Genomic DNA, 20,228 nt, shown 5'->3' with positions numbered 1-20,228 from the left:
ATTTAAATGTAGGGAGAAAGTTTATGAAGACCCTTATTTAATTGGAGATTCGGAGATCAAATCTTATCCGCATAGGATAAAATAATTTAGAATTTTCTTTAAAGATATTCAAGGCCAAAAATATTTTTATAAAAATACTTTCGATTTGTAAAAAATTACAAAAAATCTTTTTATTTGTAAAAATACTATTTTTATTTTTTTCAAAAAATACGGTTTTCTACAATTCGATTCAATTAAATGAAACCTTCTACGGGTTTTTTACAATTCTATACAATCTCGTACAATCTCAAATGCAATAAAAAAACTTGATTCAACTAGTTTCATGTCTGCTTGATTTTGGTTGATTTCGTATTTTTGACAAAAAATTCAAAAAAAAACAATATCATAAAAACAACTTTAAAAGTATAGTATTTTTTATAATTTCCAATAATTCAGTAGTCAACATCAGAATTCTGCAAAAAAAAAAGTCAATATGGGAATTAATTAGATTGGTATATTGGGCTTGTGAAATTCGAAGGGAGGCGAAGCTAGGCTTTTAATAGCCCGAAGCCCAACCCAAATCCCGAAGGGAGGCGAAGCTAGGCTTTTAATAGCCCGAAGCCCAACCCAAATCCTGGCTTACATTATTCACAGAAGAAATCAGCCCAAATCAGCCCACACACACTCGTTAGGGCCTACTTATCTTCTTTGATCCTTTTACTTGGGCCACTGGTCCAACAAATGTAGTATAAGTATTGCAATTATGTGACTTGCACATGAGCACACAATTTAGATTACAAATTTTTATTGATGCTTGTCTAATTAATAGTGATGTACCCCGTATAAAATTCCCATTAATAAAAATAAGATAATCCATTAAAAATGCATAAAATTTAGTTATTAGAGTATGTCCATGTTACATATTACTCCTTCTATTTTTTAATATACGACGTTTGTTTTTTTGACACACATATTTAATAGAGTTGACCACGTAGCTAGAATTATTATTTTTAAGAAATTTTTTTTTGAAAAAAAATATGAGACAATTTTTATTTACAAAAAAAAGTTCGAAAAAAAAATATTTTAACTATATGATCAAATCTCCTAAACATATGTGTCAGAAAGTCAAATGTCATATATTAAAAAAATAGAAGTAAAAACTCTTTCTTCATGTACAAGAGAGTACTAATCAGACAAGGGAACCAACTAACAAGGACATGCTATAATCTCCTTCTGAAATCAGGGACCTTGGCCAGAAAAGTGGCACTTAAACTCACAAATTTACTATTGGGAAGTTCTATTTTTTCAATTTTAAGAAAGTGTATGGTCCATAGAGGGATTTGATGGATTGACATAATGGATTAGGTTTTTTGGATAACAAAGTAAGAATTATGGATATAAACAGGCTGGGATGATAGGGTATTAAGACAATGATTAGGGTCTGTTATGAGGATTATCATAACATGGCAATAAGAACAGCCACTTACAGATTATCCAATGCCATGTGCTTCTTATAATATGCCAAGACCACGGGGTAATCAGGAATCATGATAGGCCGAGCTATTTCCTATACAGGTAGGGCTGTTCACGAACCGAGGCGAGCCGAGTTTTGATCGAACAGTGCCAAATTTTATTTTATTTTCTGACGAACTGAGCCGAGCCGAGCTTTTTTATCGAACACAAATTATGTTCGAGGTCGAACTCGTTAACTAACGAGCCGAACACGAGCTTGTTCGCGAACATAGACGAGCCGAGCCGAGTCAGAAAAAATCAGAACAACTGCTATTTGACTGTGAAAATAACTTATCAAATAAATTATATTTTTTGGAACTTTGGTTATATCACTAAAATATATATATTGACATCCATACGGTTGGATCGATGAAAAATATTTTTTTAAAAATTTGAAACACCAATTCATGACTAAAAAAAATCAGGATATTTTATAATTTTTTCGAGTTTTAACGAGAGAGCTCGAGCCGAGCGGCCGAGTTCGAACCGAACAAATCAAAACTCGGCTCGAGCTCATTTTGCTTAACGAACACATTTGTCTGTTCGAGATCAAGCTCGAGTTCGTTAACGAGCCAAGCCGAATGAGCTCTTAATGAACCGAGTTCGAACTTGTTCGCGAATAGCTATGTTCGTTAACAGCCCTATATACAGGCTTATCTTGATTATGGTGATAAACCTACAAAGGCAGTGTTCTACTAAGAGATGACTCCTCACCAGCAAGGAATAGAGAGTTGGACTACTAACAGGTTACTACAACCTGGAAAACGTGGATATACATGGTATATGTATGGAATATACATATATCTCACGGATTATTATGGTAATAACACGAATAAACAAGGATTCTAGTGACATTACTAGAAGAAGGACTCTTGGTGACTAGTCTAAACCTACTTGGATAAGCCTTAGAATTTGTTATGGGCTTAGTAAAAACGTGGGTAGCCAATCATGGAGGAGTCTTAATGCTATAAAATTACATATGGACTTGATTCCTATAAATATAGGACATGTAGGCCATTTGCAAAGGTTAGACACTCGTTTTCTCTACCAAAACACACGATGGAGCTCTCGTGTGACCAATTATGGGAAGCCCCCCACGTAGGGGTGAGCAAAACCGAACCGAAACCGAAAAACCGAACCGAAAAGGGTAATTTCGGTTCAGTTTGGTTTGAGTTTTTCTAAAAATTTAGGTTATTTCAGTTTTTCGGTTTGAACCGAAATAATATCGGTTCGGTTTGGTTTGTTATTGTATAAATTCGATTAAAACCGAATTAACAGAAATATATATTTATATGTATTTTTAATATATTTTATATAGATATATTTACAGTTCAGTATATATTTCTATTACTAAATGTCTAAATCCAAATTGAATCTGGCAAAAGATCTGAAGTCTGAACTCTAGAGGGCCATACCTAAACACCGATATTTAATTCAACATGATAGGCTGCCGTGGATTCATTTACATCCAAAACATAAGTATCAAGATTCTTCTTCAAACAGGTATCCTCTCTTAATTTTAGTGGGGATTATATTCTTTCCCGATCTTCTAACTTAATTGCTGGTAAAATTGTGCTCCCCGGATCGAAATCATAATTACATCTTTGCAGAATTATAGAAAATCAAAAGTTGAGAGACTCTTTTTGTCGAGAAGCTATATTCACAAACTTCGGGAATGTACATCTTTTTTTAAAAAATATTTATTAAACTTTTCATATTTGAGTTTTGAATGACCTGGAGTCTAGAAGATGAATATATAATGATTGGTCTGTTTAAATGATTTCAAAATTTCGGTTTTTTCAAACCGAACCGAAAATAACAAATTATTTCAGTTCAGTTTCGGTTCGGTTTCTGACTATATTTTGGTTCGGTCTGGTTTAAAAAATTTAGAAATTTCGGATCTCGTGTTTTTCGGTTCGGTTCGGTTTTTGACCGAACCGACTGAATGCTCAGCCCTACCCCCACGGCTGAATAGAAATTATTACAAGAAAACCTTAAATGCTCATAGCTGCTCAACTAGCTAAATGGCCAATAAAGTGTATTTTAGACTTTTAGTTTTTATAAATTACAATTATATATATTATTTAGAATATGTAAAATTCATATTTTATATGTAATATATATATATATATTATTTTTTAAAAAGTTTAACTATTTATTTATTCCGTGTACATTCATTCTGTGTCGTGTACCTATATCGGAAACCCAGACCCGACACTAATTATATTCGTGTTTTTTCGTGTTCGTGTACTTTCGTGTACAAATTTTTGAACCCAAACACTAATTATTCGTGTCGTTTCGTTCCGTGTTCACGTGTCGTATACCAGTATTGCCAGGTCTACTAATCTTAGATAAGTCAGGTATAAATTGTGTGGTAAAGAACTTAACGGATGTATCAATCGTCTTAGGTATTATATTTCTGGAATAAAAGGGAATGTGAAAGCTTGTCCTCATTCCACTCCTTTAAATAAAGAAAGGTGTAAAAATGCATTAGGCAAATTAAAAAGGCAAAGAAGAACAAAAAGTGCATATTAAGGAGGTGAGAGATGAGGTAGATATCATCGAAAATGAAGATGATGTGGTTGAGATTGAAGGTTCCACAAAAAATCCGCGTAGACTTGGACCTATGGATCAATTTAGTTGACCAACTGATCCAATGTAATCCAATGTAATCAACTTTTGAGTCGCGTTAAAGAAGGAGACAACAGAATCTTAATGATGTTTTGTTTAAGCAGAGGACCAATGAGGTGCACGCATACTTGGCTCGCTGGGTGTACGAGTCTGGTATACCATTTAATGCTATAAACAATGACGGGTTTCAAAGGTTCTCTGAGGCAGTTGGACAGTTTGGTCCAGGATATGTACCAACAAGTCAGTATCAACCGAGAGAGCCACTCCTTAAACAAGAATTTGAGAAGATAAAACAATCAATGAAAGAACAAGAGTAAGACTGGAAAGCTATTGGGTGCTCACTAATGACAGATGCGTAGTCTGATAGAAATAGACGGAGTATTATGAATCTTTGTGTTAATTGTTAAGCTGGCACATGTTTTATTTCTTCCATTGAAAGTTCAGAAGAAGCACACACTGCAAAATTTATTTTTGATTATGTTGATAAATATATTGGTGAAATTGGGGGTGCCAATGTCATTCAAGTCATAACAGATAATGTTACTAATAACATGGCTGCTTCAAATGATCAAGAGACCAAATATTTTCTGGACATCATGTGCTACTCATACGCTGAGCTTGATCCTGAAAGGAATTGGTAACTCTCAAATCTCATTGCATTTTGTTTTTACTTTTAATTTTCCAGTTTTGTATTTTTTCCATAAATAGCAACTAAATATATTTATACTTTTTGTTAACACGTACCAGGTAAGATTCCAAAAATTCAACATATAATTGAATAGGCAAAGGCAGTGACAATTTTTTTTATGCACATCACACGACGCTAGCTTTGATGAGAAAATTTACAAGAAAAAAATATTGTTAGACCCGGAGTCACAAGGTTCACAGTTCATTTCTTACCTTGCAAAGTATCTTGGAGAAAGAAGAAAAACTGAAGCACGTGTTCTTATCAAAAGAATGGGGAGAATCTAAGTGGTCTACAAAATCAAAAGGTATTAAAACATATCAAAAAATTGTCTCTCAAGCTTTTTGGATGAACATTGCTATGTGTGTGGAATTATTTAAGCCTTTGGTAAAAATACTTCGACTTGTTGATGGAGATTGGCGCCCTTTAATGGTTTTTGAGTGCGGAGATATTAAGGAAGCAAAAACTGAGATCATTAAAATTTGTAATAATGCTAAAGACACCTATGAACCAATATTGGAAATCATTGACTCCAAAGCTAAAGATCGTCTTGATAATCCATTGCACTTAACTGCATATTTGCTAAACCCTTATTTTTATTACAAAGATAAGAAAGTTGTGGGAAGAGATGCTAACTATATGGCATGAGTTATAACTTGTATTGAGGAATTCTTTCCCGATGATTATGACTTGCAAGATCTGGTTGACAATGTTGAGTTACTGAAATACAAAAATATGGAAGGAATGCTTGGGAAAAAATTGGCTATCATGAGAAGAACGAAGAATAAAGATAATTTTGATATAGGTATTTTAAGTAACATCATAGTTTTACTACATAGATGTATACATATTTTGTTTACTCAAGTTCATAATTCTGCTAATTGTTTTGACAGTTGGCTGGTGGTCAAATTATGGAGCAGAAACTCCAAATTTGCAGAAAATGGCATTGAAAATAGTTGGTTTAACTTCTAGTTCTTCTAGATGTGAAAGGAATTTGAGCACTTTTGAAGGGGTAATCTACTTGTATGTTTTCTTCATATGTTCCATCTATAACTTGTTTATTTATTTATAAACTATTGTATATATTTTGTAGATTCGTACCAAGAAAAGAAATAGATTAGATGTGGAAAGGCTGCATACTCTTGCTTATGTGCAATTTAATGCAAAGCTATTAAATTAAAAGAATAAGATGAAGGATAATCATGATGTTTTGATGGCTAATGACGCAACTATAGCACAAGGTTGGATTGTAGAAGACGGTGACAATGATGAAAAAGTTCCACCAGATTCAACCACTGGTGTGGATTACAACGAAGGCGAATTTGTTGGATTGCCCTCTGTCGGTCCTAGAAGAGCCGTTAGAGAGCTTGACGAAGATGATTTCGAGTCCGACGTTGAAGTGGATGATGATATCATATTTGATGAATCTGATCAAGAGATATGGTAAAAGTTCAGATGAATGTACATATGACTATTTTGCAGAAGTTTTTGGACTAAAAACAGAATTTTGTTTTGTTTATTTCAGAGGTTAAACATTATAATCGTGCTTATTAAGCTTTTCACCGTAGCAGGATTATTTATTGTATTTTCTATTAGGGTGCCGCCAAAATAACTCTCTGTAACACAATTTGGTAAGCTAAGTTTTGTTAGTATACAATTTTTTCTTAATTATCCCGGTGAACACTGAGTTTTGGTTCTCTGTTCATTGTAAGTTTATTTTATAATTTATACCAATAAACCAACATAATTCTATTAGGTTTATCACTTGTTGATTTTTTATGCTAGTTCTGCAGATCTACTGTATTAATATATTTGGGTGCATTGACATTGTTCTAAAATTGATAACTGCATTAATTTAATTATGTGTTTTTTATGAAAAGTTAAAAACATAAAATAAATAATATTATTAAAATTTAATATATATTTTTTACTCCGATTTTTCAACCGAGTACTCTTTCCGAGTACTCCGAATACTCCGTACTCCATCATTTCACTAAGTCGAACCGAAATTCGAGTTTTGGAACACTGGTTTAGATTGATTTTAGGAATATATTTTTCTTTTCCTGATTTTGTATGATATAGTTTAGGAGTATTTGTTGGCATCTTTGTTTTTCTGAGTGAATTTTGGGTTGTTCATATTGAAATTGAAAAAAATTAGCTATTTTTTTGTTATACATGAGTTTTTGTTTGTGGACTTGTAATGGGCAATAAAAAGGGCAAGGGCAAGGGCAAAGAGGAAGGCAGCGGAGTAATGAAACTTATCAATAAGGTTGATTATAATGAGAAAGAATTTCTGGAATTTGTGTGTGCAACTCCTTTCAAAGAAGAGATGAACACAAAGTTCAAACCTCAACTCAACATCGATACTTTTTCAATAACTTAGTTTTTAGATGGTCGTAGTTTGACGAAGACGATAAATCCAGATTGGGCAGAAGCTTGAGACCAATTTGTATTTATAAAGAATTGGATTGGTATGAGGCTGACTTTAATTTCCAACCCGTTGAAGTATAAAAGGAGGACATTGAATATATGGTAGATTTTGTGAGTAAGACTCGAAGAAATTTAGTTTACAAGAAGTATGAATATGTTTTACAAAAAAAAAAGATGAAATTGACGAGTTGAAAAGACAAGTTGAATTCATTGAAGGCCAGAAAGACAAAAGCAAGGGCAAAATAAAAAATAACAAACTATTCATGGTGGTGGTGAGAGTGGAGAAATATGGCCGGGGAAAAATAATTGAGGGTCATGTGTAAAATTTCAAAATTAGACCCTTAATCTTTACTTCAATAAGAAATTAAAGTAACGGTTTCTAAACAAAATTAAATATTAAAAATACATTGTAACCATAAATATATTTCGATATATTCACTTAAATATATTATTTTGTAATGAAATCATTATCAACATTTAGCCTTTCTTACAACATAGTTGTCCGTAAATAAAATTTCTACAACTTGAGTTTAGAAAAATCTTTTTTTTTATAAGTGCAACGGTAATAGGAATAATTATTAAAATTATATATATAATTTTAACATTATGAAAGCACGAAAATCTTTTTAAGAATTTTAATGAATCTAATTCTCCCATTTTATCCAAATTTCTTATATTTTTTAAGAAAATTTGATTAATTTTTTTCATTAAACACGAAGCTTGGATGTTTAAGCATAGGTCTTCCGACTCTAGGTGGTTGTTGTCTTAGCCTGATATGAGATTGAATAATGTACATTGGAGTGAGAATAAGTTAAAGAGGGAATCTTCAACCATCATGCAATCACTACTATCAGATGTATTGGATTACCTTGAGCATAATGGCATTCACAGTAATTTGTCAAATCATGCGAATATTATATTTTCACAGCGCGTCGAGAGTTTTGGGGGATCCCAAAAAAGTTTGGTTCCAAATCCAACTTCTTGAACCAAATAGTCTTCAGCCAAATATTCTTAATGATCAGTTTGAAGTGAGAAAAAGTTTTCCGAAACTTTACCGGCTTTTGGTGTGACCAACAGCGCGCAAACTTCCTTATCAATGTTTATTATAATTGGATGTGCAACTCAGGAAAGTCCGCGAGTCTCTTGATGTACCATTCAAAACGTTTGAACGGTGCCTTCTGATCTTAAGTGCTTTGACTAGATAAAAAAAGATTTCAACCGATATAATTTTCTACAAGACTCCCATTTTTTCCCCGGAAAGTTTCTGAAAACAAGAAAGATGATGCCTAAAGCCTCAATATTTTGAGGGGAGCGCATAAATGCCCCTCAAATATATGAGAGACATACTGCATCATTATCAGCAGATTCATGGAGGTGGTTCAATGAAGATATGTCAGATTGATCTTTATCTCTCTAACCTCTTTAAATGTTTCATTTTAGCTCTGTACATTGGCATGAGTAAGAATAAGATTTATTTGGTCTAGTTATCAAATTATCAGTCGTATTTTATCTTGGATGATTCAGTTGTACAAAAGAAACAATAGTTTTGACCATTTAAGTGGGATTTAGTTATGACTTTGTCTTTTGGATGCAAGTTTTTTTTCTTCAACTTTTCCTCTTATTTTATTCTTCTTTTTTTCTGGAAAATTAACTATTCATTAATAGGCAATAGCTAATAGAATATTGTAGTATATTAAATTGGCTCTGTCATAACTTGAATAATTTAGATCATTTAAAGAATTCTTATTGGTAGAAGGGTTCTGCTACCATGAAAATGGCAGAGGAATATAGAACTATAAGAACATGAAAGAAAATATTTACTAACTTTTACTAGTAATAAACATTAAAAAAGAGGAATAATAAACATTAAAAAAGAAAAACAAGTCACATTAGACAAAATTCTCTCTGTTGTCTTATTAAATTTCTACTTTTTTGGTTGTAAGCTTTCGTAATTTATCTTTTTCAAATGTGGAAATGGTAATCATTTTTCCAAAGTTCAATGTAGATAAAGCCTTAGTGTTTTACCAATTTTGAGGTTTCAACTTTGTATCATATACATTTCCTCTCAAAAAACTTATCGTGCCAATTTTCTCTTTGTTTAACTTCTCTGTCGACTTCCAAATTTGATATTACTTTGATCATTTTGACATTAAAAGATTTAGGCAAAATTTGATTACTTCATCGGGTCTTAGCTTCGAAAAAACTTCTTATCGACTTGTGTATCTTCCTAAATACTAATAGACAAATGTGATATGTTGTTTTTATGAAATGGGTTGGTTTTTTAGGGAATTTTGAAGCTTGGTTTGTATCTTGTTGGAACCCCCATCGAAAATCTTGAAGATATTACTCTTCGGTTAGTTCTCTGTACTAATTAGTATTTTTCTTTTACTAAAATTGTTTCTTTTGCAAGGTCATCAATGTAGTCAATTTCGAGTTTCAGGTTGTGTTTGTAAATGTATTGTTCTAACGCTTGTTTTAGTATGATTATGATAACATTTAGGAAATGATTTTTTTATAAAAAAAATGGGTAGTAATAATTGGATTAATCGATCCATGTTGTTTTATATTTGCATTTTACTTATAAGCATGTTGAAAATTTAGAAAACTTAAGGATCATGTCTGATTTTGCTACCTTTGCGGGTTTTGTGTTTTAGGCATGTTTTGTGCTAATTTTATGATTGTATTTTTGCTAGTGCTCTAAGGGTGTTAAAATCAGCTTATGTAATACTTTCCGAAGATGCAACGCATTCTGGGCGGTTGCTCCAACATTACAATATCAAAACCCCCTTGTATGTGGCTCATTCTTTATCCTTGTGTGAACTGTTATAATAGTCTTCTAATCTTTAATTATTTATATTTATTTTTAAGCTTTACAATTTCAGTTGAGTCATCACAAATTGAATGAGCTTCAAAGGGAACAAGCTGTGTGTGAAGAGGTTGTAAGAAGGTGAAATTGTCGCTTTGATTAGTGATGCTGGAACACCCGACATTAGTGATCCCATAATGGATTTGGTAGGAAGCTTATTTTTACTGAACCAATGTTTTTTAATCATGTGAAAGTTAAAAGTTATTTGTATAGTTGTGACCGAGACTAGAACTATTATTTTTCTTAATATTCTTCCAATTTTTTAGTTCTCGTTACAACTCAGAATATGTTTTTAATTCATTTATTAGATTTATATATAGGTTTGCATAGTATATATTAGGATCAATCATTAAACTTGGTATAACTCTTCATTTGTCACATGTAAGTTTGCTTTAATGAACTTACTATAGCTAAATGGAGCAGGTGTTTGCAATTTCTACTGCACCCAATTATAAACCCTTCTTTTTGCTAATTGTAACAACCTTTTTCTCTCTATATTTGTCATTTCTATGCAGTCCAAGTTATGCACTGATAAAAACATACTCGTTACACCCATTCCTGGTCCGTCTGCTTTAGTAAATGTTGTTTCAGCCTCTGGATTACCTTTCAATGAGTTCACATTTGGTACCTTTCTCTCTTAATCTGTACACTCTTGACAGTGTTAATAGCTTGGAATTGTCATCGCTAAGATTCAGCATGTATGCAGTTGGATTTCTTCCTAAGCATGCGGGAACAAGGAAATAGAGTTTGTTGGTTTCGGCAAATGAAGCAACTGCCCAGATATTCTTCGTTCCTCCACACAAGCTTTCCCAATTCCTTGAAGAGATTTCTTCAGTATTTGCGGACTCTAGGTATATATCTGTATCATGTCCATTACTAATAATTTAAAATCTGGTCTAACTGCACCAAGTATGACGATATTTTTAAAATTTTAACACATACTTCTTCTCAATACAAAAATTTTAAATCTGGATTTGCTTCAGGATATGTGTCATGGCTTGGAAGCTTACTAAGATACACGAAGAGGTGCATATATTTACTTCATTGAACTACATGTTATGTAACGATGAGTGTGTCACTTGATTTACTAGAAAAATGATAATTTCTCATTAGTTCTGGCGTGGCACCCTGGGTGATGCAAAACTAATATTCTCAAATAACACGCCAAAGGAGGAGATAACATTCTTGATTGAAGGAAAGACGATATGCATTGCTAAAACTCCATCAGAATCTCAGCTAGAAAATGAACTTGGAGAATTGATATCCAACGACCACAGTCTTTCAGAGGTATTATTTGCTTTATTTTGTGTTTCATTGTTCAAATTTTAATGGTATGAATAAGTCGGTTATGTTTTTCGATGCTTGAGACATGGTGTGCATGTAGTTTAAAGTTGTAATTGTGGGCTAATTTTAATAGCCTACATTTGTTCAAGTTTTTTTTTGAATGAAAACGCACTTGCACTCATTGAACCATCTCATCAAGAGCAAGATTACAAACAATAAAATTAGGAGGGTTATCATGCCATTCCTGCAGACCTGACATAGAATAAAAAGTTTTTGCTACTAGGTGAGCTATCTTATTCGCAGATCAATGTACAAAAATAACTAACACTTCATCAAAGTGTTTAATTAACTCACTACAATCCTCCGTAATTGTGTCAAACATTGATGCGCCTTAATTTCCATTCACTGCATCAACAAGCATCTTAGAACCCGACTCAAAAATACATTTAGAAGTTCGGAATATTTTAGCCCATGATAAAGCTTCTTTCAAACTCTGTTAGATATTGAGTGCAGTGAAATATAACACAGAGGGAGGGTGAATGTGTTTCTTGGATTTTAATCCTCTTCTGAAAGTGTTTAGCTTGACTTGAACAAAGTAAATATAAATTTGTAGAGATAAATTATTTGACAGTAAATACATGGAACAATTTATCAAAAAACTCACTTAATTGTATTAATTAAATTTGTCTTGCTACAAATCCGTGTTCTTAGAAATAAGAACTCATCTACAAATCTTGAGAGAGACTACAAGATATTTCTAGATCTATTTGTTACTTCTAAACTGGGGACCCGTGCATGGTTTATAGACCAACGACACAGATTACAAAACTTGCACTAAAATGTACTAAAATAGTTTCTAAAGATATCTTGTCTATTTCCTTTTCTGGTGTTAACAAATCTGTGCAGAATCTTGTAGGTCTGTGACCATCCTTTATCCAGTGAATCTTGACCCTTGATCTTGTATTCTTCAAACTGCTTTTGTAGTTTTTCCAATTCAGTGAATTAATTGTTTATTGACTGATAATTTTGAGTCTTGAATTTCTCTGCATTCTAAATTATGAGATAGGTTGTCGAGGTCTCCTTTTGTTCTATCGAGAAGTGACATATCGATAAGTAAAGTGACTTATCGATATCTCGAGTTCTCGACATATATAAATGACTTGTCGAGGTCTCTAGTTCTCTAAATGTAGAATGACTTGTCGACATCTCCAGTTCTCTACATAGGCTTTTGACTTATCGACATCTTGAGTTCTCTACATGAATATTTTGACTTGTCGATATACTCTAGATCTCTACATGCAGAAATGAGTTGTCGATATCTCTGAGATCTCTATATGAAGAATTTGACTTGTCGATATCTCTGAGATCTCTACACGAGGAAATGACTTGTCAATATCTCTGAGATCTCTACATGAGGAAATGACTTGTCGATATCTCTGAGATCTTTACATGTAGATTGACTTATGGATATAACTTGGGACTTCTCGATAAGTCATTTTGGACTTCTCGATAAGTCATTTTGGACTTCTCGACAGACTTTTCGATATCCCTTGATCTATGACTTGCCGATATCTGGCTTAGAATATTTTTTCTAATAATTTTATTCAAATCCAAGATGCTACATTTTTCTCTGAGGCATGATCAGGAATTGATCTTTTTCCAGGGTTTATTCCTTAGCTTGAAGGCTGTTCACAGAAAAATTCCCCTAGTCTAATCTACTAAATATTTTTACAGATTCAAGGAATATAATTACATTACACAAATATAGATTATCATACAACTTAACCTTAGGGCTGTCAATATAACTTAGTCTTGTTATATACAAGCATGTCTTGTACAACAATCTCCCCCAATTTATGAGAAGATTACTTGTCACAAATTCATGCCTCATAACGAGACTAACCCCAAGCTAAAATCAATTACAAAAAGATTGACAGATTAACAAAATATAATTTTTATACAACTAGCAGTTACATCAGTACATAGTTACAAAACTAAGGTGGATTTCTCATAACTAAGTTCTTTTCTAATGAGGTCCTTGAGTTTGACTCATTCTTCAAGTTCTTCCAGAATCTATTCCCCTCTTAGAGCTTCCACTAGTTTGAGCCATTCATCCAACGAGTAAATATTGAGAAGATATATCCTGAATTTTGAAACTCAGTCTGCCTTAATATTCAGAAAGTGTCCATCTTTAGAAACCCTGCTCAATCCCCTTGCCTTCAGTTCATTAGATCTCCTTTCAAACATCTCAATTTCTTCAGCATATTTCCTTTCTCTTTCCTCCCTTTCATCCTTTCCTAAAGCATGCCTAATATCCCTTTCTCCCAACCTTTCAGCCAACACTGCCTTCCACATCCTTGTACAAGAATCTCTTGCATTCATCCTTGTAAAGCTTTTTATATTGTTAAAAGTTATAATTTTTGGAATGCATAGAATTGAAAGAGACATCCTAAAAAATAGAAATTATATTGAAATGAAGGGGATAGAAGGATATTATTTAAAAAAAGATTTGTAATATCATCTTTTTTAACTTTTTACGGCTAGTAATTTTTAAGCTCTTTGATTTGTGTTTATTAATAAAATATACGCAAATATTTATAATTATAAAAGTTTTAAGCAAGAAAGTAAGATATTTCAGTTTAATTTAAATTATAGATACTAAATTATCGTGGAAGTTCGGTCCTAAATAACATCACTCCATAAACTCATGAATTCCATTCCCGCGGTATGAAGCTGAGGCATTAAATTCACACAACATCCTGCTCCATTTGTCTTATTCATTTTTATTCGATTTCTGTTTTGCGATGTCTCACTCATTTCTATACATTTCAAAAATTATAATTTTTAGTAATATAAAACATTATTATATCCACTATATTTTTTCGCTATCGCCATCCTATAATAATTTAAAACATTATTAAATCTACTTTCCACCACAATCTCAATCTACTATTAAATATAAAAGGGACTCACCACTGTGTCCACTTTTCATGTAACTTTAATCATTTTTTATATATATTCCTGAATTATGTGTCCAAACCTAATGTATATAATTCAATAGGAAAAAGAAGTAATAACTCTACATTAGTAAACTAACCGAGTCGAGTTTTTGTTTAGCGAGTTCAAGTTCAAGTTTTTACTTAACGAGTTAAGTTTGGTTATTAAGCTTATCAAGCACTTTTTGTTGTTCGAACTTGAGTTCGTTAAGAATCGAGTCGAGTTCGATTTGTTCACAAATAATTCGAGTTCGAGTCACATAAATGGAGTAAAAAGTTAAGAGTTCTGAAGGACAACCACAATCTTTTTAATCTCAACCCCCAATCAACAAAAAACCACCGCACACCGGTGAATTTTTGGGGACAAACCACAGTCATAGATCTTGATTCCGACTATCTCAAATTTGTTGATTACCAAATTTCAAAGTCAACAATATATATACGTCTCCAAATAATATTAAGACTGGCATAATAACGTGTGCGAGGTATGAGTTATTTTATAGCACGATCTTAAGGGTTAGTGTCAGCTTCGATACTTCGCAAATAAGGCATCTCCCCGGCCGAGGATAACCCTCCACTACTAGCTGTTTCTCTAGCCGTGAACGCATGTATAGCCATGGTTTATCCCAAATATTGGACACATCCTTGTCCCTCGAATAAGGAGCCCCTACTAGATTACATGAAAATTGAACCCAATTTTTTGGGTGCAAAATGCAGGATACTCCGAATTCTCCTAACGAGGACACCTGTCGACTACAGAGGCAGAGCTCCCAAAGCACACACCAGAGTTTACCCCACATCCCCAATAAAGACACCCATTGACTACAAGAGGAGGCCTTCCGTCCAGGCATACTCCTGGATGTCTCTATCCACGGACACCGCCTTCCTGTGGTTGCATTATAGTAAGGAGTTATTCAATAGAGTACCTGCAGAAAATATGTTAGTGATAATGATCCATCGTTTTCCTATCCTCACGAAACGTCCAAAAAATCTGCCTAAAAATCCATCTGCTGCCACCCAAATAACAGGACACGCCCTAATATTTATATAAGTTGGAGCGCGCTAGATCTCCTGCCTTGTAGGGCGCGCCCTTTCTTTCTCATAAAGGGGCAAACCCTAATTTGTGGTGATCTTCATAAATTTTGCCCCAATTTTGTCTAATTAACCCGATTTTGACTCGAACTATGCTAGTACCAAATTTTGGGTATAAAACATCCTAGCCAAGGATCACTGATTTCCCTATAATTTGAACTAATTACAAATTCTCAAAGGCTAAACGAAAAGTGAACGAATCTCGTGAAATTGACGTTTTAGTTTTTGAACGAACAATCAAAAAGATTTTGACAATTGAACAAAAACGAATAATAAATCGAATGAACAATCGAAAAGATTCTGGAAATCGACCAAGGACGAATAATAGAAAAGACTCTGAAAATTGACCAAGTGACGAGAGATATATAATCCGATAATAAATAAACATATAAATTTCTTAAACAAATAATAGAAAATATTCTGAAAATCGACCCAAAACTAGAGGTATATAATTCGATATTAAGTAAACGGATAAGTTCCTTATTTTATAGCTGTCCGTGGGTATCAAAGCAATACTTCATTAATTAAGCTTATTCATTCATGTATAACATATTAACATGTGCTTTGTTTTTTCAGCCATCTTTGGGAAAAGGATAAGCTAGATTACAAAACTAATAAACATATGCATCACGCCTTTACATCACAATCCTTTTAAATCGATTTCTTCTACAAATAGAACACACCATAGGAGATGATTAGCGTCCTCTTACACGCTATTTCTAGTTGTTTAGGCTTTCTAAAAATTGGTATATTTTAATATCACTCAATTTAAATTAGAGGGTGATGGCTAAAAATACCTTTTTTTTTAGAAAATGTAACAGAAATACCCGTTTTTGAAAGATATGGCCAAAAATACATTTCTAATACGCATTTTAAAAATGGGTAAGGCTATTACGCATTTGACAAATGAGTATTATTTAAAAAAAAACAAAAAAAACAAAAAAAAATAAAAAAAAAAAAGTAAAATCATGATACGCATTCCTGACATGCGTATCATGCTTTGTAAAGGCATGATACGCATCTCACGAATGTGTATCCATAATTTTATTTTATTTTTTAATTTTTTTTTAATTTTCTTTATACAAGTTACCCATTTCTAAAATGCGTATTAGTAATACCCCATTTTAAAATGCGTATTAGGTAGGTATTTTTGGCCAAACATTCCAAAAAATGGTATTCTTCTCACAAAGTTTAAAAAAAGAAGTATTTTTGTCATTTTTTCTAAATTAGACAATAATATTGATAACTCCGGAGTTGTTTAGGAATGGAACCATGACAAACATGTTGATCTAGCTAATTTATTTTCTCGACCGTGTTCCCAAGATTTGTTAAGAAAAGAAAGGAAAAAAAAGAGAAGTTAAAAATGGGTTCATTTCTTTTTAAAAGTTTATTTACAAAAATGGGATGATTGAGAGAGAAAGATAATTATCATAATATTTATACCGAATATTTTAACATATTTTTACCTTCTGTTCTTTTTTTCAAAAACTTAGGAACATAAGAAATAAAATTACTTATCAAATATTTTCTTTTCTTTTCTGCAATATTTTTCCCTTTCTTTTCTTTTCATTTAACTCAAAAATTCGGGAACATAGCCGTAAATCTCATGCTCAACAATTTATAAAATTTTCAAAAATTATTAGATACAATTATAAGATACAATTGAAAACAAATAATTTTAGGGCTTTTTTGAAAAATACCCAAGTCTAAAAATATTTTTGGAAAAATATTGTCATTTTTTAAAAAAATTGTAAAAATACTTTTTAATTTACAAAAATACTATTTCAATTTTTTTTGCAAAAATACGGTTTTTGACAACTGAAATCAATTGCATGCAAACTTTGACGAGTCTCACCAAATACATGCAACTCCATTCAACTGATTGCATATCTGTTTGATTTTGGCTGATTCCGTATTTTTGAAAAAAAAATCAGAAAATATTATGAAAGGATTTAGTATTTTTGATAATTTTTCATAATTTTATGAAAAGATTGATACATATTTATGCAAATACAAAAATAGAACTCACCTAAAACTAATATATTTGGGTCAACAAACCATCTACCATCAAAGGAGTTCTAACCAAGTACACCAATACATACGTATCCCAAATTATTGGTTATCAACCTAGCTAAAAACCCAAATTAGCTTCTTTTCCAAGATTATATATGATTAGGAATTTCATCACCTTATATAATCAAAAAGTTAGTGGTTAACCCACCATATTTAGAACACCCTCCAAAACCAAAAGTCAGAATCTCCTTATAAATGGTCACACGATACTAGTTAGGATCTTCCTAACTTTCCCATCATTCCTCCTTTTTCTTGTTCATCGATCTTACCTACACCAAGCTTTTTAAATTCTTCCTCCTTTAACCTATCCAAACACACATGTGCATATATAATTCATATCCGAAACAGAATCAAAAGTACGTTGTAACAATTATCTGTCAGAAAATCGAGTCCGATTAAAATAACACCATAATTATTTGTCAGAAAATCGAGTCATAATAGGAAAAGACATACACCGATACACACAGTGTTACAGATTTCGGAAATCGGAATTATTCGGTTGAGGTACCGATTTACGATTTATCGGACGATTTTTAAAAAATCGAATGATTTATCGGTGATTTATCGGAAATCGGTCAAATCGGACAAATATTTTCAACTGATTTTTAAGCGATTTATCGGCGATTTTTGAAAAATCGGCCAATTTTTATAACAGACCATATAGAGTGTACCGGTAAAACGGAGTATGTTACAATATATAATTACAATTATCAGTCAGGAAAGTGAGTCGAGTCGAGGTAGGATAACATAGACATAGGGTGTATGTATATTTAAGGTTGAGGCTCGAATCCCAAGATAACTGTCACAGACCAAGTTTCGGTTTTTCAGTTATACCATGTTTCTCATCTTGTTCTTTCTCTTCTTTTTTATTTCTCCTGTCTTTCCCGCCAGAACCTTAACTGATCCCTTAACGGAATTAACCGTCCAGGCGCAGAACGCCACGTGGCACAACTTCCTTAAATTCGTCGACGCCGGAAAGGGGAGCCAGCTTACCGGGATGTCGGAGCTCAAGAAATACTTCGAACGTTTCGGATACCTTAAAATTGCAGACAAAAATTTAACGGATATTTTCGACGAAAAATTCGAATCAGCTGTGCTAAAGTATCAACAAAACCTAGGACTTTCGGAAACCGGGAAGCTCGATTCGAGCACCGTACAACAAATCATGTCACCGAGATGCGGGGTTACAGATGAAGATCATAAGAACAACAAGTTGCATGTAACGCAACACTTTGCGTATTTTTACGGTCAGCCGAGATGGGTTAAATCCGATGCGAATCAACCGTTGATGCTCAGCTACGCCTTTTCGCCTAAATATATAACCGATGACTTGTCCTTACTGGAAATCAGACCGGTGTTTCAACGTGCTTTTTCGCGGTGGTCGTCGGTTATACCTGTCAACTTCACCGAAGATAAAGAGTACAAATCGGCCGATATAAAAATCGGGTTTTATCAAGGTGAGCATCTGCTACTGTTGCATAACTTTATTGACAAGTCAAATTTTTAAAAACTCATGTACAATTTGAATTCTCGACCTCTTGTTACGTCACCTACTATCAAAAATAACGTATCACTATCTGATGTATATTCGTGTCAACCAAGTTAAAAGTAATGACTTCAAATTTTTAAAACACTCATGTACAATTTGAATTCACGATATCTTGTTATGTCACATGTTGTCAAACATAACGTGTCACTGTCTGATGTATATTAGTTTTAACGAAGTTAAACGTACTGACTTATTTTTCCGACTACTCTCGTAGGTGATCACGGAGACGGGGAGGCGTTCGACGGGGTACTCGGAGTCCTCGCGCACGCTTTCTCCCCGGAGAACGGAAGACTGCACCTAGACGGAGCGGAGACATGGGCCGTTGATTTCAAGAAACAAAAGTCAAAAGTTGCCGTTGATTTAGAATCAGTGGTGACCCATGAGATTGGACATATACTTGGGCTAGCTCATACATCGGTTAAGGAAGCAGTGATGTACCCCAGTTTAAGCCCGAGAACTAAAAAAGTGGACCTAAAGATTGATGACGTGGAAGGGGTCCAAGCTTTGTATGGGTCAAACCCGAATTTTAAGTATAGTTCTTTGTTAGAATCTGATATTTCTTCTGGCTGGTCAATTGGGTTAGAAATTAGAGTTCTCAATTGGGTCAATTGTTTGGTTATGGTCTTGGTGATGTTATACTTTAGTTTTTAGTGGTTGATTCTTTTCATTTTTTGGATTGACTTGTATGTATTATTCTTTTAACATTCCACTTTTGTTGTCTTTGTTATTGTTTCTTGTAAATACACACAAATTCTTACCATATGGTATATTCACACCATCCTATATTGTTATAAATTTTATAAATTTTATTTCACTTAAACTTACATGTGTTGTTCTCGTAAAGCCTAAGGGTAGTTTTCACTAAATTCTGTAATCAATTATGAGTTTCAGTCATTTCAATTCCGTGTTTGGTTCATAAAAAGAAAAATTAATATTCATTTCTCAAACCCCCGGAGTATGAGTTTCCTCAAACCCCCAAAATATGAGTTTTTCATATCCAATTGGGGATGTGGATATGAGAGAAATCAACTTTATAACTACTATTTTAATTTTGATTTAAGTGTTTAAATTTAATTGTTTAATACCAAAATAAATATATATAAACAAAAAATATATTAAAATAATAATAAA

The 20,228-nt window shown here is 32.9% G+C and overlaps 1 protein-coding gene and 1 pseudogene across 1 annotated transcript; both read left to right on the top strand.

The window, feature by feature from the left end:
* Positions 1–5,996: 5,996 nt before the first annotated feature.
* Positions 5,997–11,511, top strand: LOC141696592 (uncharacterized; annotated as a pseudogene).
* A 6,214-nt stretch (positions 11,512–17,725) lies between these two features.
* On the top strand, positions 17,726–19,817 carry LOC141696734 (metalloendoproteinase 1-MMP). Its single transcript, XM_074500858.1, has 2 exons — positions 17,726–19,005; positions 19,312–19,817. The coding sequence occupies exons 1-2, from the start codon at positions 18,384–18,386 to the stop codon at positions 19,746–19,748; spliced, it is 1,059 nt and encodes a 352-aa protein (XP_074356959.1). The 5' UTR covers positions 17,726–18,383; the 3' UTR covers positions 19,749–19,817.
* The last annotated feature ends 411 nt before the right edge of the window (positions 19,818–20,228 follow it).

This window comes from Apium graveolens, chromosome 11 (assembly GCF_009905375.1).
Source record: "Apium graveolens cultivar Ventura chromosome 11, ASM990537v1, whole genome shotgun sequence".
Lineage (NCBI taxonomy): Eukaryota > Viridiplantae > Streptophyta > Magnoliopsida > Apiales > Apiaceae > Apium > Apium graveolens.
The sequence above is the reverse complement of the archived record's forward strand: the minus strand, read 5'-3'. Positions and strand labels throughout refer to the sequence as shown.

What these genes read in the sequence shown, in the direction of transcription:
- LOC141696734 (XM_074500858.1), top strand. Translation starts at nt 18,384, where the DNA reads ATGTTTCTCATCTTGTTCTTTCTCTTCTTTTTTATTTCTCCTGTCTTT. An exon ending in AAAAATCGGGTTTTATCAAG is followed by an intron (nt 19,006 to 19,311) that starts GTGAGCATCTGC and finishes CTACTCTCGTAG; the next exon opens with GTGATCACGGAGACGGGGAG.